This window comes from Eublepharis macularius, chromosome 5, assembly GCF_028583425.1.
Source record: "Eublepharis macularius isolate TG4126 chromosome 5, MPM_Emac_v1.0, whole genome shotgun sequence".
Lineage (NCBI taxonomy): Eukaryota > Metazoa > Chordata > Lepidosauria > Squamata > Eublepharidae > Eublepharis > Eublepharis macularius.
Window position 1 is genome coordinate 116,777,479 of NC_072794.1, and position 23,712 is coordinate 116,801,190.

The 23,712-nt window shown below is 42.0% G+C and overlaps 1 protein-coding gene across 4 annotated transcripts; it reads right to left on the reverse strand.

Annotated features, from left to right (window-relative positions):
• Positions 1-3,336: 3,336 nt before the first annotated feature.
• C5H1orf116 (chromosome 5 C1orf116 homolog) lies at positions 3,337-20,168 on the reverse strand. 4 transcript variants are annotated; one of them, XM_054979202.1, is made up of 5 exons: positions 20,078-20,159; positions 17,358-17,446; positions 8,914-9,070; positions 6,287-6,461; positions 3,337-5,548 (listed from the first exon to the last, which is right to left on the reverse strand). In XM_054979202.1, the coding sequence occupies exons 3-5, from the start codon at positions 9,025-9,027 to the stop codon at positions 4,095-4,097; spliced, it is 1,743 nt and encodes a 580-aa protein (XP_054835177.1). In that variant the 5' UTR covers positions 9,028-9,070; positions 17,358-17,446; positions 20,078-20,159; the 3' UTR covers positions 3,337-4,094. The 4 variants fall into 4 exon arrangements, with proteins under 4 accessions (XP_054835177.1, XP_054835178.1, XP_054835176.1 ...); XM_054979203.1 differs by lacking the exon at positions 20,078-20,159 and adding an exon at positions 19,891-19,919; XM_054979201.1 differs by lacking the exon at positions 17,358-17,446 and having other exon boundaries at positions 20,078-20,168.
• Between the last annotated feature and the right edge of the window lie 3,544 nt (positions 20,169-23,712).

The window sequence follows — 23,712 nt, forward strand, 5'->3', positions numbered from 1 at the left end:
ATTATGAATAAGTGAAGGGGATGAATGTTTCCTAATGCTTTTAAAATCAAGTGTGCACTGCAGATGCTGTGATGAAGTGTGAGATCTAAGCTTCTAGAAGATAGAATGACAGCACACAACTGAAAAGTGTAATCACACTAAACTTCTGAAGTTATGCAGTTGCAAGTAAATAAGTTCTGCTATCAACTAGATGAAAGCTACATGATGGAAGTATGGTATCTATGTGATACCCCAGCTTACACCAAAAAAAGTTATGTAATTAGATTTGCATGCAAATGAAAATCAATGAGACTTACTGCTTAATGTTCTGTTTACCTAAAAAAAAAGCCACTCCAGACTTCCATTTTTACTTCCTTTTAATGTCAGAAATAAATCCTCATTGAAAAATCATTTTCACTTTCTCAAATACAAGAAAGTAATCTAGTCTATTTCTGAACTGACATTTTAGATAAGGTTATTTCAAAATAATAGGTTTGAACTTTATTGGATCACCCCTTAACCTTTTTCTTCATCCTCCTGCCCACAATAAGATATAAAGAAGCTGCCTATAATCTCATCCCATCATTTTGTAAACATTTTTCAATGTTACAGTAACAAGCGGACTTCAACATGAGTATGACATCAAATGACTAGCTCACCACATGGCAGGAGTAAGTCACTATGTTCTCATCATTTTCATCCAAAATTGAAGCAAGGTCTTGCAATCATGCAATTCAGAGATATGTTGAATGAGTTAAAATGTGATTCATTGCCACAAAGGGAAACAAAATGTCAAGTGAATTGTCCCTTAGAATATAACAAGCCCACATGGTCTTGTACCAAATGTCTCTAAAATATTTTAGAGAAAATACTCTTAGGCTGCAATCCTAAGGATGCTTTCCTGGAAGTAAGTCCTATTGAATAACTTGGGACTTACTTCTGAGTTGACCCACTTAGGATTGCTCCCTTTATTATGTTTCTATAGTTCAAAATTGTTGGAGTCAGCCAAATTCTAATAATCTTGTAAGGGAGTGTAGACTGCTAGAAATGAGGACTTGAATGGAAAGAAGCAAACAACTGGGTTTGAGTAGGCATATTTCTGGCATTCTCTGCACCCCCTCAAATGGGCTACATGTAATGCAAATCTTCTATCTAAACCAAATTCTAAATCTGTTATCTACAGGAGGGTATTAAAGTATGCCTTTTTATTATATCCAGATTTAGGAAGATGCCTAAGCAGAACACCATGTGAGCAAATGCAGAAATTGGGTGTGTTGTATGTATTTACTATGTCATGCGATTTCAGCATTGTAACGTCTTTGTTAATAATAGAAAACTAGGATTCTATTGTGATGTTTTTACAGTGTTGAACTAGGATTTTGGTGCAACACAGGAAAAGAGCAGAGATGCTCGTTTTCTCCATTGTTTTTAAGGAATGTGACTCTGCAGGCAGAAATATAGGAGGACATTGCTGTTATGCAAATGTTCGTACAGCTTTTACAATGGAATCGTTTTAGCACTAATAGTTTGCAAATTAGGCCCAAAAGCTCTTGATATGTGTATCCCTATAATGTTGCTGTCCAGCTAGCTCCAAGATGAATTAGCCTTCTGGCAACACTTATTTCAGAAATCACTTCCATTTCTGTAAAGCAGTGGCTCTAGAGAATTCTGTAGCTCTTCAGTTATTTAGCAAGGATTGCTCATTGAGAACAATTAGCAATGGCAGATAACCTTTCTTCATTACTCTCTCCTAGAGTTGTAAGAGTATACTAAGCGTGTACAACCCTGCACACTCAGTTCAGCTGTGGCAGCAAAGCTCAACAAGTCCATCCTAACTCAAATAGCAAGTGTTATATAGTTCCTCATGTATATTATCTTGATGTTATCCTTACAACACCACTGTAAATCTGGAAAGAATGATCATCCTCAACTTTAGTTGAAGGAATAATGGGTTGGTTCAGGCCATTTAGTGAGTTCATGGCAAAGGAAAGGGTCAAACCAGGAACTTCCTGATTTGTTAGTCTTTCAGCCACTCTAACTTGACCTGCATGTGCTCCTCATAATATGCCCTGGAAGAAACTGCCTTGTGAGAGATTGTTTCCATCATGGGCAGAGCTGTTATGATCTGCTCTGCTTCCTTCCCTAGTCTGTTGATTTGTCTGTTGACAGTTGCCAAGTTTGTTGTCCAGCAACTTATTTACTTAAAATGTTAATATGCCACCTTTCCACCCAAATAAGATCCCCAAGGCAGCAAACATCAGACCTTATAACTTTTGACACATTAAAATGATATTTAAAGTGTATATATAAATACAATAAGAACATAATGGCAAACAAGCAAACTTGGGTTTACCACATTTTTGGTTGCTGGGATGGGCTTTCTTAAAGCAGTATAAGCTGCTTTGAGACTGTGCTAAGGGAAGAAAAGTAGACCAAAAGTGCCTAGACAAATAAAAACTGAAATCTTCTGCAATGAACTGAAATGATGGTGCAGATAAGTACATAAGAGGAGCCCTGCTGGATCAGACCAGTGGCCCATCTAATCCTGTATCCTGTCTCACACAGTGGCCAACCAGTTGCTACGGAGGGTCAACAATAGGGCATAGAGACTGAGGCTGTCCTCCAATATTGCCCCCTGGCACTGGTATTCAGAGGTTTACTGCCTCTGAATGTCAAAGTTCCCTTTAGTCACCATGGCTAGTAGCCACTGATAGACCTGTCCTCCATGAATCTGTCTAATCCCCTTTTAAAGTAGTCTGTGCCTGTAGCTATCACACACATTTTGACAGCAAATTTCAAATTGAGTTATAGTAAAATGGTTACCTGAAATAACCATCTGTTAATAGGGTGATAAAGTGGGCTGAACCCAAAAGATTGATTTCTGCCATCATAAGTCACTTCTGCCACCAGAAAAGGGCATGATTTTTGCCGATTACCACCCGCCATGAGCTGCAGTCAGAGTTCCTGTAAATCATGCTCCTAGAGGAGGTGACCCTCAGTAAGTAGGTGTGGGCAAAGTAGAGATCTTTAGTAGGAGAAAATGACAAAAGTCACTCACCACACCCCCTTCAAGGGCAAAAAATGATCACTTTTAAATTTTTGCTGGTATATTTTACTAAGTACCTTACATCATTGCCATATCAGGCTCAAAACAAATACTTCTTTGAAAAGGACAGCTCTTCAAGAACAAGTAAGGTTTACATTTTAAACTTTCCTGTAGCTAGCATTTTTCTGATACAACCATTCTTGCTACAGATCTTATGGTTCATATTAGTACTTTCCATGAGCCATTACTCCCTCCCTTGATTTCTTTTTACAGGAACATGCTTTATCAACAGAATAAAAAACAAAACATGCTAATGTATAAAAGAGTTTTATTACTCATTTTTTTAAAAAAACATACTTAGCATTTTTAAAAGCTATATGAATTTAGTATACAACATCCCTAATTTGTTCACATAAGCAGGTGCAATATCTGGACTAAATCAATTTCAGTTTTGCTATTTATCTTATCATTTGGAAGCTATATTCTATTGAACATCCAAGCACTTGTTTTTTTCAGAAACACGAGTTCAGGACTCATACGTACCCAATGAATTTTTTAATCCATGGGTTGCCTAGGCAGGTACTACTGCTGGTTTCAGTTGTCCCCCACACTGGCCCAGATGTCAAAATCCACATGTCAGTCACATAAAAGTAAAAGCCATATGGACTACTGTCATGACAAAATGCCCCAGAGCTTGTGGCTTGCATTAGTAATTATAAGCTATATCACTGACATTTACCCCCTCAAGTTTAACATCTACTTATTACATACAAAGAGTCATAACTTTATACAGTATGTACAACACATACACAGAGAAGTTTTACATAGATGATCAAAACTCTAAGTGGGGTAACATTTGATCTAAATAGTAAAATGTGATGCTCAAGAAACACTGGATTCACTGGATGCTCATTCTTATGCTGCCAGGTGAAACCAGCACTGGGTGACCCACTGGGTATACATACATGCTAGACCAAATCCTACTACAGCTTGTCAAGTTTTAATTTAGTGGAGAGAGCAACAAGAAATCTTTCTGAACACACCATTTCCCCATTGTTAGTCATTTATCTTACTCTTTCAAGAGGCCAAGCTTTTTCAGAGCTTCCTTTCTGTGTTCATCTGCAGCCCCCTTAGGTGTGATTTTTACACTGACACAAGGGGGCCTGGGAAGCTTGGCAGGGCTCTGAAGTGGATAGGATCTTCGCTTTTCAATTTTTTCTACCTCAGCATTCTGCATTCTGTTCTCCTTTAGATCAGTGAAGTCTTTCCCCATGCCAAGGGAAGCTGTACGTGGTCGGTTATTCCTGAGAAAACTTGGAGATATCTTGTCCAAAAAAGACATTTTGCCAAGTGAACTACTGTTCTTAATATTCTGGTCCTCACTGCCTGAAGAAACATAACTGCTCAGGCCCACTCCTGATCGTTCCAGTGTGTTGGATTTGAAGTTGGCCTGTTTAACACCTGGAATGTTGATCTCCATGGTGTGGATGCCTTTCCCTCCAACTTGGTTATGCTGCTGTTCAGGTTTCTTATTCACAGAGATGTTATCGACATTTACATTCTCTCTGCTGCTAGTCCTTGGCGGCTCTCTTGATTTTGACACACTGGAGTTTTGAGTTCCTTGATCATCTGGGTCTTTTTCTTTATCTTGTGGGAGACCCAGTTTCTCTAGAGCCTCTCGCCTGGCTCTGTCCTGCTCTTTTTGGAGACAATGTACCTTTTCTGTGGAAAAATCACCTGTTGCTGCTCTGGGTCTACCATTTGATGGAGAAAGCACTTTTATCTTGTGACTAGAATCTACAGCAAGTGACACGGCATTGCTTTTGCTAGTTTTGAGGATAATATTTGGTGGCAGCTTCCTGGGCTTTGGGGCAGTGGGAGGACCTTGCTTGAAGCTGGAGTCCAGAGCAGATTCTTCCATTGTAGGTTTTTTATAATGGTCTTGGGCATTTTCAGTTATCTTCTTGTTAGGTTGAGGAGACTGAGGTTTTAGAACAGTTTGTTTTCCAAATGTGGGTCCCGCCTTCTCAGGTGAAAACTGCTGCTGAGTAGCTGCAGCTGCAAGACTCTCCATGATGTCAATATTTCTCTTAACTTCAGAGTGATAAGGTATCCCCTTTTCAAGATCCTTGCAGGAACCTTTATTAAGTGGCGGTGGTGACTCCTGCCCTGATGTGGAGTGGCTTCTCCACTGATCCTGAAATGGCTCAGGGGGTGGAATGACTACAGACTCCAAATCAGAGGTCTTTATCAGACTGGGTTGGTCATTTGGTACGTCCACAGTCCCAAGCTTAAGTGACCTCTGAGAGGTCAGGTGTGACTGAGGAAGAATTTTGGGATCATCATCATTAAAGCCTCTTGCCTCTGTGAGGGAATCCTCATTTGGTTGGGAGACCTGTCTTATAACAACATTCCTTGGAAGGCTGTGATAGCCTGAACTTGTGATAACAGGAACAGAATCAGACACACATTTTTTGCATTGTTCATTTTTTTGATGCTTTCCAAGACTTTCTTGGTCCAGTTCTATAACAGTGAGAAGGAAGGGGAGAATAATTATGATTAATAATCCGTTAATTTATTTATTACTATAAACACCTCAGGAAGGGGAAAGAAGGTGGCTCTACCTATGAGGAAAAGTTTCAGCAAGGGGAATGTGGCTGTTGCATTTTGCCAAGGTGAATGCACCAAACATACAGCTTGAAAATGATAATATTCTTTCAGCCTGAAATTCCACTTTGGATAATAAATGAAAAGAAACAAAAAGTGCAATACTATGTCTGAAGCTATTCTTTTTTATTGGCTAATGTTTTTCCTGAAAACACCTTCACATTGCAAACTGAAGTGTTTGCCTTCAGGTGATAAAACAGCAACTCTTCCCATGTTCAGACAAAATACTCAATGTACCAAAGTACCAAAACAAGGTTCCTAGTTGGTAAGATTAACATGAAAAAAAATTAAGAGAATCAAACTTGTAATGTGGAACACCACCCCCACACCACCCTCAGTTTTATGATAAGGATGTGTACTTGTAAGCAAGAATACCACTTTACTAAAACTGTATTTTGAAGCTCGAGTATGTTAGACAAAAGCGTAAGTCAAAAGCAACCTTATAACAACATTATATTTGGTGTAACTGAGCTATTGGAAAGATGGCCTACAAGTACAAACAATGCATACAAAATACAGTTAGGAAAGAGGATCGATTCCCTTGCTGCCACAATTTACTTTTCAGCTGAAACATTCCGTTACAGAGAAATTTACCTTTGGGATTGTCTCTCTTAGGCCACGTCTGTGGGTGCCTGGAAAGTTCAGCAATCTCAGCCTCATCAGTAGAGAGCCCACTGTCTGCTTCGTGATCCAACGAATCTAGTGTTTCTTGAAGGAACATAAGGCATTCTTTCTCTTCCACAGATAGATGTTCATAGCCACCATCACTCTACAAGGAAAAAAAATTAAAACCTTATTCAATATTGCTCAAAGAGGCATAAAAGCTTAAAGTTGAGAACAATTGATGCAAACTCCACTTCTTTACCCTCCCCTCAGAGCTTACCTATGGAAACAAAATAGCTAGAAACTACATTACAGCAGGAAAATTGAAAGTATTTCCCTGAGATATTTATATAGAAATGAGACCTAGGTCGAATCCACATTCACCCATTACCCGCATGTTTATCGGATATTTTCCGTTTGCCTCCAATCCGAGATTTTTTCCTCTTCGTTCACATTCTTGCTTCCAATCCGTCTTTCTCGCGTGTCCCTCCGGTCACATGGCCGCTCGAAAACCGCTTTTTTGGGCGGGACCTTTTTTTCCCCACCCATTTTTTAAAAAAAATTTTAGCACACTTTTCCGTTATTTCGATCTTGCCTTATAAAGAAACATCATTGAAGATAATGATGCCTCTCTTTCCCCCACTGACAGCACTGATGGCTCTCTCCCATTTCTTTTTGGGAAATTTGGAAGCATGTGGGAAGCTTTCGTGGGCATTTCCTATGCAAGACAGTTCAGTGCCTAAATTTTACTGAAGTTTCACTTCCTTGGAGTGTCATTATTTCGATATTTTGTAATTTTGATATTACAGTAATATAAAATAAAAAAAATAAAAAACAGTTAAAAAGGAAGTTTCGTGAATCCATTCTGAGGATGGATTCACCCCAAAATGATTTTTCAAACTACCAGATTTGATTCAGAAACAGCATAATCAATAAATCCAATGCTATGAAGTCAAAAACAGTCTTTTGCAGACTACGGAGCACTTGCAAGTTGAATCAGCCAATAGGAACTCTCGGAACGGCCGGAGAGACAGGAAGGGGGGTGGTTTTTTAAAAAAACGCGTAAATTGCGCATTGGCCCGTTCACGGCCACCATGAAACTCCCGTTGAAAACCTGTGACCACATATTCGGGAGAAATGTGAATGAAATGCGTCTGTTTAATGAGGTAATGTGACCGGCACTCGGGATTGCGTGGGGAATGTGGAGAACATGCGACTTAGAATGAGTAATGTGGATTTGACCCTAATCTTTATAACCAAAGTCAATAAAATCTCTACTGATTTCCTCTTGTCAAACAGACCATTAATTTGCTAGTGTAGCTACCACTGTTAGAGACTTGCATTTTAAACAGTGTAACAAGATTTTTGGTTTAAAGCAGATGTGCATCTTTAGATGCATTTGTAAAGTCATTTACCAGCTTACAAAATTCACAAGATTGTTTGAAAATACTAAAAGCAAAATGTGGTGTCTGAAATATCACAATTCAAAACAGATTTAAGAGCATATTTTGTATCTACTGTGGTGAAATTTAGTTATTCTAGCACAATGATATAGTATAATAATGTATGAAAATTACAAGATAGAAATCCAATGTACAAGTTGAATGGGTGAGCTGAGATGTTGCCCAAATATGACATCCATCAAGGCTTTGTTGTTTTCCAAGGTGAAGATTTATTATAGAGATCAGAATACAAGGCAAGACCATGTCATACAGGGACTACTCAGCATTTCCTTGTTAATTATATGAACAGGTTTTATTTTTAATGTGCTACAGAATGAATTCAGAACTGTAATTTGTAGGAAGCACATACGTAGCAATTTCAAGTGAAACAGGAAGTAGTTCACCTTCTTAGTACCACAATGTATATGTGTTTGTATCAAAAGCAGACAATAAAGATATCCTTGTACATACAAAAATCAATCCCATTCTGAAAGTTACAAACTGAGAATATTAAACCTTGCATGAATGTGTTGTGCATTCTTGAGAAACAAAGTGGTTAGAATTTCTCCAATACATAATTAGTCTGAAGATCTATGTTGTATATATATATTTTAAATGAAATGCTTAGTTCAATGGCAGTGGTCAAGAGATGGGGATGTACAGGTTTTGTCTGTGAACAGCTCAGACATCAAGCTGATCTTTAGGCTAGACTTCAGATGGTCATTTTAAAAAAAAAGAACTTGGATGCCTTTCAGGTAGATACAGCCTTTCCTTCACATTTACTACTGTTCCAGTCTCTCCTCTATGCCTCACTGCTACTGCAACTATTATACCAGTTACAGAAAGGGGGGGAAAAATCTTTGAAAGTATGAATGTAGGAGCCAAATTTAAATAAAGTCTGAAAAGGTATATGTATCATGCAGAATTCTGGATACAGATTTTGAGAATGGTATGGCTTTCTCTGCAATGGCCTTGACTTTCTGGAACTAACCACTTATCAGCACTCGCTCCGCAAACATATACATTCAGAAATCCTGCAAAATAAAAACTTCTCTGGCTTTTGACCAAGTTTTTACTGGAGGTTAAACTGTTATTTCTTTTCAATGGTTTGTCTGTTGGTTTATGCTCCAAGCTATCTTGACTTTTAACAGTAGATGGAACAGAGGGTAAATTTACCATTTCAGACTGGCTGGAGTCGTTGCTGATCATACTGTCACAGCTGCCTGCACTGCCAACAACTGCTCTGGGATCCGGGTCAGCTGTCCCTACCCACAATTCCTCTTTAGGCATATCAGAAGTCAGACAAGATAGCTGCAAATATGACCGAGGATTTCTGGAGAGAAAAGAAAACAAGATCACCAGATGGTTTATTTATGCACCTGCCTTTCTCCTGACTGCTTATGCCTTCAAGAAATGATAAGGAAAAAGCAATTCTCCTACAGAAATATTGCAGGTTGCTATATTTAAATATCATTCATGAATTTTAACAAATATTTATGTAAGAACATACACACACACACACACACACAGTAGTACTATGTGTGCCATATGTAATAGTACAATATATTGTATATATACCATAATAGCATATTAAGCAATCCTCATATTTACAACTTTATTTTAGCTAACAGAACTGATACACTATATTTCATGTAGAATGTATTAGTAGTTTCTTTCAGTGTGCAATGTTTGTTTTACCAGTAAGTACTTGCTAAACAGCCCTGACCTAGATAGGCTAGTCAAACTTTATCTTGTCAGATGTCAGCAGCTAAGCAGGGTCGGCCTTGGTTAATAATTGGAAGACCTCTAAAGAAGACCACGGCTGCAGAGGCAGGCAATGGCAAATCATTTTTGTTAGTCTCTTGTCTTGAAAACTCCAGTAGGGGTTGTTATGGCTTGACAGCACTTTCCTCCTCCACCACTTTCCACTTATTCCTTCAAAAGCTTTCATCCAAGAAGCTCAGGTAGCCATGGAGTTTCCTCTTCACCACCCCCATATTGTTCTGACATTGCTGTGGAGTAGGTTATGGTGAGAATGAGACAGTGAGGGTGACACTTCCCTTTCCCTTCTCCTCAATAAAAGGAGTTACTGAACTTAGAACCTCACACTAGTAGCACTTTTTCCAGCTCCCTGAATTTTATATCCCTACCCCCCCAACTCCATTCTCAGCAGCTCCGCACAATCACATCAGAACTATGTTTTAATGTCCCACATGGGCCAGATGAGGTGGATGATATTTACAATGTGCATGTGAAGCATGGATGCTGAAAAATAGTAATCTAAGAATTTATTGTGAAAGCTCTAGTACAGGGGTCTCCAACCTTTTTGAGCCTATGGGCTTATTTGGAATTTTGACACAGTGTGGTGGGCACAACCACAAAATGGTAGCCACACAATGGCAGCTATAGTTTACCTTCAGTTACACAATGAAGATCCTTGTGCTGTGGAAGCAGCATCTGCCCAAACAAGGTTTTAAAAATCTGCACAGCCAATCAAGTCTCCAACTGCTAATCAGAAGCCCTGCTTTGCAAAAGCCCCACCTGACCCACCCACTTTCTAAAAATACTTGGAAGGCACCAGGAACGGTGTCAGCGGGCCAAATGGTGCCCACAGGCACCACATTGTGCACCCCTGCTCTAATACCTAACACCTAGTCTTTCTTTCCTGGCCAGTGATAGGCAGCTCATGTATCATAACTAGACAGTGCCACATTAAGTAGATTTTGAAGGCAACTGATGCTCTGAATGGTAGTACCAAACTATATGTTTGTGAGGCAATCTCTGATAATAAAAATGATCATCACAAAAGGCTGTGCCACCATTATAGCAATATAGCAACAATACATGTAAAAAAGGATAGCTAATTCTTCAATAAGGTGTTATTTACAAACTTCCTGCTTGCTCACTGGCATTACAGATCCTACCATTATTTCCAAGTGCCATTTTGACAAAATTAGTTTCTTCTTTTGCTATTCGGACAGATCATTTCCTCTTCCTGTTTGATTTCCTTACTAAATCAGCTGTAGGCAGGGGTCATTTGGTAGAAAAAGAGCTGGAGGAACTCATTAGCATAACTCATTAGCATGACTCTTTAGCATATGCCATGCTCCTTGGCATCACCAGAAGTGTGTAATTAGCATAACTGATTTGCATATGCCACACCCCCTGACATCACCTGTTTTGGACCCAATCCTGGCCATTCAGGGCCGAAATTGGGCCCAAAATGGCAAAAGGGGGCTGAAAATGGCCAAAAAGGGGCACAAAATGGTCAGGATCGGGCCACTGATGAGTGTGAGAGTGATCCAGCACCCGTCAGAGGCCCGATCTGGGCCATTTTGACCCCAATCCAAGCTGAAACAGGCCCAAAATGGCCGAGAGTCAGGTTGGCGGGGCCACCTGACGTGTGACCTCTTTGGGGAACTGCTGGAACTGCGTTCCTGTGTGTCCCCCCTCAAAATGAGCCCTGGCTGTAGGGAAGCACACTTTGGTGTGTTCACAGAGGCCGGAGGCCACACCAGTAGACTCTGAAGTAACTAAGGTTCTTCTTAACCCCACTTCCTGTAAAGTTAAATATCTAGCACTTGCGCCAGCAACAAATACAAAAAGGTGAGGGGGGAGGTTGGTTTTGATAAGTCACAGTAAATTTGTCAGTTTAGTGTATCAGAAACAAAAGCTATCAGACAATGCTGATGCTCCACTACAATGTAGATCATGAACTTAGGCTTGACATAGACACATAAAGGAACCAGCTTGGATCAGATCCATCTCTGCCAGTATCTCATTTCCCAAAGTGGCCAACCAAAAGTTTCTGTGAAACCACAGCTGGTTCTGAAGGTAAGAGCCCTTTCCTACTGCTGTCCCTCAGGAAGTGGTATTCAGTGCCATATTGCCTGTGAACATAGGGGAAGATTCTGTTAGGTATCATAGCTAATGCCTGATGATAGACCTATCCCTGAGGTTTGTGTCTAATCCCTTTTAAAAAGCCACCTAAGCCAATGGCTATCCCCATATCCGGAGGCACTCAGTTCCCAAAAAAGAACAGTGTTGTGTGAAAGTACTTTCTTTTATTTGTCCTGGAATTATTGCTGATCACTTTCATTGACTGACACCACGCTTAATACCTATAATCAGGGATTTCCTGTACTTTTCTGTAGGTTGCCCTGTCATAAACTTGGAGAAGGCTTACAAAAATTGTCAAGGAGTACTAAAAGGATAAACTCTTCAAGATCTCACAAACATCATTACCACTTATGAGCCACGAACGCTGGAAAAGCACAGATCATTAAATGAATTCAAAACTGTCTGCAGCTATAGGAAACCTGTGCCTATTTACTTAGGGCAGAGGCCAGGGTGTGTATGTGTGTGTGTGCACCTGACACATGCCTTACATTCTTTGTGAGGAGAGTGTCTTAAAGAGACAGAAGACAGAAATTACAACATTGTTAGGAATAGATGGCTTCTTTTTACAGAGAGCCCCATTCACACAGGTTCTTTGTGTTGGTTTAATGCTGTGGTGCAGCCAGTGATGTGTCCCCTCCTCCCCAGGACACATCTCACAAGTACTTGCCTTCCCTCCCTACCCCCCTTCCTTTGTAACTCATTATTCCATCCCCCCTTTCTTCCATCATGGAACACAAGGCAATTTACACAGGATTCCCAGGAGGTCTCTCAGCCAGACACTGACCAGACCCTAGACCTGTTTAGCCTTATCATGGCTCCTGAATAATGCACCTTCATCATACTGTGGGATAAGCAAATGGCAAGCACACTGCAGCCTTGGCTGCAGGGAGAAAAGGCTGAAATACACTGAGGGACTGTGCGCTGCTGTTAGTCCTCCTAGGGAAAAAACCAGATTGATTGTCTCTAAGGAGCAAACAGCACTTGAGGGATCAACAATGCAGGAGAAAAGAGCTCATGGTGTTCACACAACACACACACACACACACAAGAAATATTCATTCACAGATCTACCTGTGGGGTTTGTTCAGACTCTTTCATTTAGGGCATGTGTCGAGAATCCTAGACAGACTGCAAGAAGATGAGATACAGCCTAAGCTCTAGCCAAGGTTTGAAAAACTAGAAATAGGTGCAGGCAGTTTAGAAAGAGTTTTTTACAAGAGAAAATCAGCAGGCACAGGAGGGTTTAACCATCCTTCTCTCACAGTCCTCTGCGGTAAGTGATCCTGTTTATTCTCATTATCTCTGCAAACAAAATTTTTGCCGAAACAACTTCAGCTCCATTCTGACTTGTGCTGGTGAAAACCTGACTGCACAGCAAGGCTACAGCCAACCAGAGAGAAGCATAACAGGCACCTTCAAACAGTCTGGTGCCATCATTGTGTATAGCACATTCTTTATGATTTGAGAATCTGGAAAGTGTTGCAAGCTTGTGCACTCTACGCAGATGTCTCTTTAGGCAGCATTGCTACATTTGGGAGAGAAGCCCACTGCTATATGGAAGCAGGAGATTGGACCCCAAAGCAAAGTAAGAGGTGGAAGAACAGACTCTGAAGGCTCAGAAGAGACCTCTTAAAAAACAGAGCTAAACTGCTTAATGTAAATGCTATAAATCATTGACATATCAAAAGTCCCATCTACTGAAACTTCTATAGTTGCCATATGCTTTCACCCTATTGCTCAAGTCTTTCCTTCCTCTACCCTTCCTAGAGAATAGGCATAAGCTTCAGTCCTCAGGCATTCTTACTTGTGCTACTAAAAAATCTTCTCCCTTAATTTTGCAGATCCCTAGGCAATCTTTCCAGGGCCAGATGTCTTCAGATTCAAGACATCACATGGTTTTGGAAGCATTATATGGTTTCTAGTCCAGCAATTACTGGGCTAGCACAAGATTATGCTGCAAATCCATCAGCAGAGGCATGGAAGACATCAACTTTGGTCTTGTCCTACCACTCCCTCCCCAAACTATGCTCATTGCATTAGGCCATGCTGCCTTGTGAGGATGCAGCCACAAGCTCTACAACCAGTAAGACATGTTTCCAAGTTCCACTCCTCTGCTTTGCCGGTGTCACATTCTGTACAGTCATGTGTCACAAGATAGGAGCCTACTCCCTCTTTACAACCTCATCAGTACTGAATGGCTGCTTTGCAAATGAAGCCAGTTTATTTGTAACTGGGTGCTAAAGCAACTATGTACCAGTGTGGTTGTTGTGGGTTTTCCGGGCTGTATTGCCGTGGTCTTGGCATTGTAGTTCCTGACGTTTCACCAGCAGCTGTGGCTGGCATCTTCAGAGGTGTAGCACCAAAAGATAGGTGTAGCACCAAAAGAGAATCTCTGTCTTTTGGTGCCACACCTCTGAAGATGCCAGCCACAGCTGCTGGCGAAACGTCAGGAACTACAATGCCAAGACCACGGCAATACAGCCCGGAAAACCCACAACAACCATCGTTCTCCGGCCGTGAAAGCCTTCGACAATATGTACCAGTGTGTCATTACTCCAATGAACAACATCACACAAAAATGAGAAAACAACTCTCATTACAAGATGTCCTAAAAGAATCAGTCCTACCTGAGGATTTAAAGTAAGGGGCTAACCTGTGTTGTGCAAGAGACTTGCTGTATTCACTGGTGAAGATCCACCAGAATGGTTCACCTCACTGCTGAAAGCAATCAACCCCAGTTTCTCAAGTGAGAGTCAAGAAGGTGACCAGGCTGAGTTGCCTGGCTTGTATTCCTGAACTCAACACTTAGGGTTGAGAACTTGGATAAGATGGGAGTCTGATAGGTAGCTAGCAATGTAGCCTGTATGGACAAAGACAAGTTGAGCAGGCTCAAATGCTGTAGAACCATGCACTAGGTGGCTAAAGTAGTTGGGGTATCAGCATGAGAGCTGGAGAGTTGGTCTGATAATCAGTAAGCTTCAGCATAGGAAGACCAAAGCCATGAAGAAGGTCAAATGATACCTCCCCACCAAGTCTCTGAAGCAGCCCATTTTCACATCCGTAGAAAATCCAGTGCATGTAGTAGGCATGAACTTGAGATTGCTCATCGTGAGCTTCCGTGCACTAAAATTAAACTACTATAATCTACTGCAATATTTTTTACCTTTATAATCGACTTTCTCCATTGATTACGGAAAGTCATGCCTTAAACAGTTTTCTGTTTGCACTGTTTTCCAGTTCTGTAAACCTAGTCCTATTGTATATTTACTGGATGCCATGCCTTATGCTGTCTGATCAATTTTTAAAAAAATGTTTTGTAATCCACCTTGACTCTCAGTGAGAAAGGCAAGCTATAAATGAAGTCTATAAATAGTCCAGAATAATTGCATGTTTAAGGCTGATGGTTCCTAGGGAGGTGCCCAATTCTACACAAGATATCCTCAAAGACACAAACTCCTCTGCACATAATTTCTTTCCAACAATACGGATCATTCCTAGTCTTTTCTTTCCAGTGGCAGATCTCACAGGAGGCTAAAGGGGCTAGAAGTTACAGAGCTTTGCAAGTGGTGGCCATGAACCTAATCTTCATGAAATTAAATTCTGACATTTGGATTCAGTTTCAGTTTCATCTACAACTAGATAAAACTGAATAAAAGTGGCAATTTCATGATTTAGAACAGTTAAAGCAAGAGAGCTGGTGATAAATATGCAGTAGTTTGCTGTACATGCTTCAAGAGCCTTCCCTCAAATAGCCTTTCTGTTGTAGAGATATTTCCCACCAGGCATTTTGTTATCAGGAAATATTGCAAAAGCGAGTTATGTACAGAATGCATTTGTAAGATTCACTGGTCTATTCCCCTCCCAGATGAATGAGAAGCAACATTATCCCCCCCACCCTGCACCCCCACACTATGTTGTGATGCTGTTTTAAATGTTCCCTGAAAGTCTTTGTAAGTTTCAGCAGTTGGTAGCTTGATGAGAGGAAACTCAGTGATTTTTGTATCAATGCCACTCCTTCCTTATTCCTTGTTAGTTCCAAACTAAATTAGTAATTTCCACTGATTTTGTATTCCCACTGCAGACCACCTTCCATGTCATTCCTCAGGGTCACCTGTCTGTCAGGAACAGCATTTCAGGGAGGTCAGTCAGCTGCAGTGAGAAGGGGGAGGCAGAAGTGGAACATTTAGACTGGATCCAGTACACCCTCTTCTGTGCTGGAGCACACATCTGTAATTTGAATATTCCTAACAGAATAGGTGGCAGTCAGTATCAGTAGCTGGTGAACTAAATTTGATGTTAGCTTTTAAAGTGTTGCTGCTGTAGCATACTAGTTAAGTTGTTGGCTGCAAATCAGCACTCTGCTGGTTCAAACCCCACTATTGCTATGAACTCAGTAGGTGATCTTGGGTAAGCTACTCCTCTCAGCCCAACTCACCAGCTGTATTGCAAGGATAATAATACACTGACTTTGTTCACTGCTCTGAGCGGGGCACTAATCTGTCTAGAAGAGTGGTATATAAGTGTAGTTATCATTAAGTGAAGGCTTGCTTGTACCAAAGCGCTCATTAAATATAAGCAGTATCTAGAGGGGGTCAGAATCACCATTTTCACTGCTTTACTGGTATCTAAAAGAGCCCCATGGTGCAGAGTGGTAAGCTGCAGTACTGCAGTCCAAGCTTTGCTCACAACCTGAGTTCAATCCTGGAGGAAGCCGGGTTCAAGTAGCAGGCTCAAGGTTGACTCAGCCTTCCATCCTTCCAAGGTCGGTAAAATGAGTACCCAGGTTCCTGGGGGTAAAGTGTAGATGACTGGGGAAGGCAATGGCAAACCACCCCATAACAAAAAGTCTGCCAAGAAAACGTCGTGATGCAATGTCTTCCCCCCCGCCCCCTTCATGGGTCAGTAATGACTCAGTACTTGCACGGGAGACTACCTTTACCCTTTTTAATGCATATATCTTATCTTGAGCAGGACCTTTTTATGGTATTCACTGGTACTGAGTACTGGCATCTTTTTTTCCAATGCCCTCCCAAGACCTGAAGGGGGAATTTGTAGAAATAAGCACAACCTTATATATGAGTACTGGGCGGGCACATTTTTAACCCTCCCCCCCCCAAATCCACTGGTCTTAATTAGTGGGTTAGCCCTATATTTTCTGGGGTGAAATGTTCCTGGCCAACTGTATTTTGAAAGCGTTTAAAGGAAATAGTCACAACTAGAAAGGTAAGGAAAGAAAAAAGGGAAGAATGGGGAGCAGAGGTTTCCCTGTAGCTAGCAGCTATACTGAAATAACGCTGCTCTTCTTCTTGGCTACCTTGTGCAGATATCCTAATACATTTTTAAAGACATAGCATGATACAAGCCTGTATAAGCAGAAGGCATCCCCCACAGCTGCACTCATGGATTACATCGCATGCAGTTCTAGAGCATCCCCTGAACTAGAGCAGATTTTAGGGGGTTTCAACGAACTTAAGTGGGAAGGTCCTCCTGTTGCAGAGTCCAGCATGTAGTGATTTGGGTCCAATTAATAGTTTAGGTTATGTACAAAGGTATTAGGAAGATGCCTCAGATACTCACCAAAAAGAGTAATTGCTAATCCTAAGTATAAAGCCTAAGTATCCTTTCTAGAATTTAGATGAACAAACATGCATCCAAAATAACATGTGAAGGTTTGAGACATCCTATATAGATTGAATATGTGAAGGTTTGGCTCACCATACCTGGATTCAATATGTTGTGAGATCACAACACAACTTTCCAGAGACAGTCCATTATTGTCCAAACACACATTACCCAAGTGTAGAAAGAGCTAGAATAATAAACAAAAGCAACACCTGTAGGACATTTGATTAAGTCAGAACCCACATGTTAAAGGATAGGACTTAAGAGCTAACAAGAGTGTAGCTATTTATAGCTCTAAAAATCTGAAACATTAAATATTAACTAACATTTTGAAACCAACAGTTCAATGATACTGGATGTGTACATATGACAAATAAGTAAAATATTTTCCTGATACATCGCTGCTTATTCTTAAGGAAATAAAACCAGGGGTGTGCCCAACAACTCCTGGCGTAATTCTATGCATAGTTACTCCAGTCTAACCCCTCTGTTTCAATGGGCTTAGACTGGAGTAACTCTGCACAGGACTGCACTATTAAGTGATCAACCATGCATACATGAGCTGCTGCAAGGAGAAGGTATTACCAATTCTTACTCTGTGACCTTCAGTTACACGGCAGTCTTTTAATCCTCTATGAAATGCCAAATCTTTCTAAGCCAATTTGTTTAAATACTAATGGGGAGGGAAGGGTCATTAGATACAAGAAGATAAAAAGTCTTTAAGTGAACTGGTGCCAAAGCAGAGCCATGAATTAAAGATTAACACACACACAGCCTACACAAGTTGTACTGCTGCTTTTTACAGAGACAAGATTGCTTGCTTTACAGTTGCCTTCTTGGTCGCACACCATTCTGTAGGACACTGGCCTGTCACTAAAGGGGCATCATAAATGGTTTGTTGACTGTACTGACATGAATGTAGTTTAATGCTCATTTCCAAGTAGACATTTGCAAATGTTGCTTTATTGACAAACTTAAAGGTGTGCTTTCCACAAGGAATAGAGCCTTCCTTTCTGCATTCATTAGCCACTCCCATAAGCAATTCCTAAAGAATCTGAGTCAGACAAAAAGTGCCAAGGGCAGCAGAAGTCTCTTCCCATTTCCACTTCTGTACTGTCCACACTACTGAAATGAAACATGCACATTTACCAACAAAACTTATCATTACCAGTATCTCCCCACTATAAAAAGCAAAAATGTACAATAAAGCCTTGCCGCTCTAGCGGTGGAGTCTAACACTTTCTAACAGACTGGCATGAATTCTGACCCATTAAGCTGAACACAGCAAACCAACAGTCTAATGATCTATTCTGGACAGGAGGAGTATCAAACATCTAGCAGCCTACAATACACAGAAGGTGGACTGTATTAAGTTTAGCTGATCATAAAATGCGCAGGCCCTTTTCTAGCAGCACCCCTGCTCATGGGCATAGGGCCAGTAAAGCATGGCAGAGCCCTCTGGCTACAAAGTTTACAGCATATACCACCAGGTAGGACCAAATTAACCACACTTGCTTTTTTTTTTTTACTGCTAGGTCCTGTCCAGAAGTGATTGTTGGATTTCAAATTTTCAGATCACATTTATTTTTGAGTCATCCATTTAAGCAAGAAACAGCAAATTTTTGCATTGGAAACTGAATGAGCCAATCGCACCAACACAGGTGTCTGCCATCTCTACTGGAAGAAAAACTGCTCAGATACTACTGAAATAGTGCATGTGATGCTACTGGAATTTAGCCTGTCTTAGTTAGCAGATAAGTACTAGGAGTAAAATACTTGTCCCTGCAGAAACCAGTTCCTTAAAGTAAGCGTTTCACATCATTTGGGTCAGGAAATGAATAGTTGTGTGGGGACCCCCTCTCCCCCCCCCCCCAGAAATGCTCATCCTAATGCAGCTCAATGGACTAATACCTGATCAAGGAACTCTGTGTAACTTAAATCAGTGTCCAGATGTAAAAACTAAACTTTAAAAATAACCAATGAATCTCTGTCCCAGCATTCTAATGTAAGGAACAAGTGCTGGCAATCATATAATAAGAACATATCCCTTTTATTTCAGTTGCTTGTGGGAAGTCATCATTTTAGCCCATTTGCGAATTCCTACCATATTGTTTTGCCCAAAACACAGAAAGTGCTGAATGTACACAGCCTGCCCACAAACACACTTTTACATGAATAAAACAGCCGTATCTAATTGTTAGCAGTTACAGCTAGGGTCTCCAAAATCCTAACAACACAGGCTCAAATTGCAGCACATACACACATTGTTTAATTGCACTTAACTTACAACACAGGTTCCCCTCTTCATGCTGACACAAAGCTAAGTCAAAACATTTTCTTTCAAAACTCATATAGAAAAGGGATAAGAATGTCACTTGCTGCTACATCCAATAACTGCCCCTCCGTCCTCATCACTGAAAAAAAGGATAGTGCGGGGGCGGGGGGTATCAAAGCATAGCTCACCTGTTACATTTTTCACATTCTCTTGCCTTCCTACTGCAGAGAAAATACTGTTTGCTCAATATTTTCTGAATGCAGAACATGAAATGAGGAATACAGAATAAATTTTAGAGGCTTTGGTAAAGTAGCAATTACGATATGTATGGCTTATCTTGACTAAGAAACACCAACCTTTCTGTAAGCCTTTAACTGCCCAAAGATTTCAACAAGAATAGCAGCAAGCAACACACTGACAGACAGCAAAAGTATACAACTGTCTTCTTCCAAAACTAGACACCTATCACCTACTTGTACCACTGTCCAAGAACACTCCTTATTCTGAGCAAACATAGTTTGGTTAGAATTTAACTCTCCTTACCGAGGAAGTAAAAACAATTCCAAATGCTCTGCTGTTCACTGACACCACCAAACAAGTTGCACCTCTTGTTCTGCTCTCTTCTTGACCTCCCACTGACTTACCTAGACAGGTAAATTCCTCCTCTACCTGTTGTCACTCCACCCTGCTGCTGACTTCCAACCAATCAAACATCATCCTGTAAACTCCCCATTCCAGCTGTTCCCAAAAGAAGGGGGAGGAGAGATTAAAGAGCTCTTGGCCAACTACATTTTCCAGTTCTAAACTTTGGCAGCCAGAAATGAATCAAAAGAAGTGAAGTGGGGTTTTTTTTACATTTGAATTTTTCTTAAAACAAACACTTTTGCTGCTAGAATAAGACTGTGGTATACTATTTGGATTATGTGGGTAATAAAGAAGGGGCTTCTCTCTTCTGTTTCCTAGAAATGAACGTAAAAGCCATCCAATAGCAAGGAAGCACAATAATCCTTGGCGGGGTGGGGAGAGAGAATCCTGTAAGAAGTTGGCCCTCCATGAAACAAAGTGAATGTCATTCTTTGAGGGAGTCATCACTGTTCCTTTGCAGTTGCTGTCCTAGTTTGAGCTACTGGGATAAAGATTCCTTTCCAGTCAGCCTGCTTAGATCCAAACTTTCTGTAACTGAGATGATTTGATTCTTTCCCTGCTATTTGTGATAATTTGCATGCAGCTTTCTATCTTTCATCTGATTTCTATTGCATAGCAATGAAGAGACTATTATTCAGGAGGCTGTTGGTTGAAATCTCATATCGGACACAAATGCTATAGGAGTCCTCAGGAAAGTTACTCTTTTGGCCTTAATCCCCCATCTGCAATGGGGGATATTACTGACCTATCTTATAGAGCTGTAAGACTTACTATTATACGTACTATACGTATAATACTTCAAAGTATTAATAATGCACATTTTTCTTTTTATATATTTATACTCCACTTTTCTCCCCAATGGAGACTCTAAACAGCTTAAAACTTCATTCTCCCCTCCTCCATTTTTGTCCTGGCCGCAACAATCTTGTGAGATAGGTTAGGCTGATGGACAATGACTGGCCCAAGGTCACCCAGGAAGCTTCCATGACAGCGTGAGGATTCAAACCTGGATCATCCAGATCCTGTTCCCAGGGCCGGATCGAGGGGGGGGGGTAGTCTGCCCCCGGCACTGCCAAAGAGGGGACACTGGGTACAGCTGCCAGCCGCTGGGAGCACGCCGGCGGCAGTGTGGGCAGCTGAGTGGCTGCCCGCACCATTCGGCTGCCCAGCAGGACAGGGAGCGCGTGGCAAGCTGGTTGCCCCCTCAGCTGGGCAGGCGAATGGCATGGAGGGCTGGGAGGCCGCCTGCGCCACTTGCCTGCCCCACTGAGGGGGCGGCCGGCTTGCCGTGCGCTCCCCGTCCTGCAGGGCAGGCAAATGGTGCAGGCGGACTCCCAGTCCTCCGTGCCATTCGCCTGTCCAGCTGAGGGGGCAGCCGGCTTGCTGCGCGCTCCCTGTCTTCCTGGGCAAGCAAATGGCACAGAGGGCTGGGAGGCCGCCCGCGCCATTTGTCTGCCCCACATGACAGGGAGAGCATGGCAAGCTGGCTGCCCCCTCAGCGGGACAGGCGAGTGGTGCGGGCGGCCTGCCAGCCACCGGCGCTGCCGCCGCTCCGCTAGCGGCACGCCACCCTGTATGATGACGTTACGAAGTGATGTCATCATGCAGCGCTGGGAGTGTGTGCACGCTGTTTGCGCGTGTAAGGGCATCCAAACTTGGGTTGTCCCGGGCACCAGGAACCCTAGATCCAGCCCTGCCTGTTCCAACACTGAAACCCACTACCCACGCTGGCTCTCTTGAAAGAAGCCCTTTAGCATACTTAAGAATGACCATTGTTATGCCCCTTTATGCCCCTTTACATTAAGAAAAAATTAAGGAATGGAGTACCGGCTGTCCTTTGCAAGCAACCTGCAGAATTGGCAATGTAGGTCAAGTGTGGCTGTCGGCCTCGAAGGCGGCAGTTCAGAGATGAGGATACAGAATTCAGTCTAATGACCTCTGAGCTATTGGGGAATATGAAGCTTGACTAAATTCAATGGCATGCCCACACAAGCAAGCGTAGAACCAAAGCCTTGTTTTCAATTTTTCCCCTCTGAAGTATCTTATGAGATGGTGGAGCATGTACACAGGAATGAGCTGCCATCATCTGAGACACTACCAGGATACCATAGCATCTGATGGATTGACATGATATGCATGTTAAATAATAGTAGCAATTGGTAAATTATATGTTTACCAATTATCTAGATCTGGGGAATTCAAATTGCTTACCCCTGGGAGACAATCCATCTGCAGCAGAATCCCTGTGCAGGGCAGATGATTTGGCAACATGTAATAATAAATATTCTTACAGCCCTGCCCATAAGAATATTCCAAGAATCACCAGAAACTCTTGATCCCAAGCAAATGTACATAGGATTCATACCCAAACCAATAACATATCTTCAAATGCATTCACTGACTCATTGCAAAGGAACATCAGTAGTTTTCAGCCGGGGACCTCATGCTTCTCTCTGACAGGAATACTAACAGATGCTGTGACAGATTCTTGTGATCCAGAGCAGCTCTACTGATGCAATCCATTAACTGTGACTTAATTTAATTTCTGAGTGCAGGCAGTATCAATGTCATGATGTCATTAAGAAGAGCTCTGCTGGATCAAACCAGCGGTCCATCAATCTCTCTGTCTCATGCATCCAATGGATCCCAAGAAGACTCTGCAAACCATGAACTGGTGCTTGAAGGCAATTTTGTGATGGATAAGGATGAAGAAGCTGAATATTCTAACAAAATGGAGGTGCTATTAATGGGGGGGGGAGATTGACCCAGGAATAGACATGGGCATGAATGGGGGGGGGGGGACCGAACACCCTGTTCATCATTTGTTGCCATCCACGAACAACAAACATGGACAAACATGAACTGTTCCCAGACATGTTCGTTGTTCGTGGGGACCAGAACCCCCCACCCCAACCCCCACCTACTTTGCCCCCCCTCCCATCAAACCCACTTACCTGGCCCTTTAAAGATCCCTTTAAACTACCTGCTGGTAGGCAGCAGGGGGGAATCCCAGCAGGGGATTCCCCCCTGCCACCTGCCAGCTGATAGTTTAAAGGGCCCTGTCCTGGCAAAAACAGCAGTGTCTGCTGGCAGCTAGTTTGAGGGGTTACAAAAGTGACCTTCCCAATGGCCAATACCCACCAAATTTGCAGGGGACATAGTCCTCACTGTCCTTTGAAGACCCCCCAAGTTTCAGAGAGATTGCACCCTGGAAAAGGCATGATCCACGGGTCTCCCCATTGACTGTCATTTTCTCTTCACAGTGGCAAAAACGGGACTCTCTGCTGGAAGTACTTTGAAGGGTTAAAGCCAGAAGGAAGCCAGAAGGAGTTCAGACAGAGTTCAGTCCCTCCCTGCCTCCGGTTGCCAAGGGGATTGACTGCAGGTGCCGGACTGTCTGGCGTGACGAAGGGCTGCCAAAGGCAGCCAACGAGCCTTGCAACAACCACCTGTTCGTTTGGGATGGGGCTTCACAAACAGCTTGCTCAAGAGCAGCAGATTGGGCTGTTCTTGGGTTTTTTCTGTTTGTAATG

What these genes read in the sequence shown, in the direction of transcription:
- C5H1orf116 (XM_054979201.1), bottom strand. Translation starts at nt 9,027, where the DNA reads ATGCCTAAAGAGGAATTGTGGGTAGGGACAGCTGACCCGGATCCCAGA. An exon ending in ACTCCAGCCAGTCTGAAATG is followed by an intron (nt 6,462 to 8,913) that starts GTAAATTTACCC and finishes TTTTCCTTGTAG; the next exon opens with AGTGATGGTGGCTATGAACA. An exon ending in TAAGAGAGACAATCCCAAAG is followed by an intron (nt 5,549 to 6,286) that starts GTAAATTTCTCT and finishes TCACTGTTATAG; the next exon opens with AACTGGACCAAGAAAGTCTT.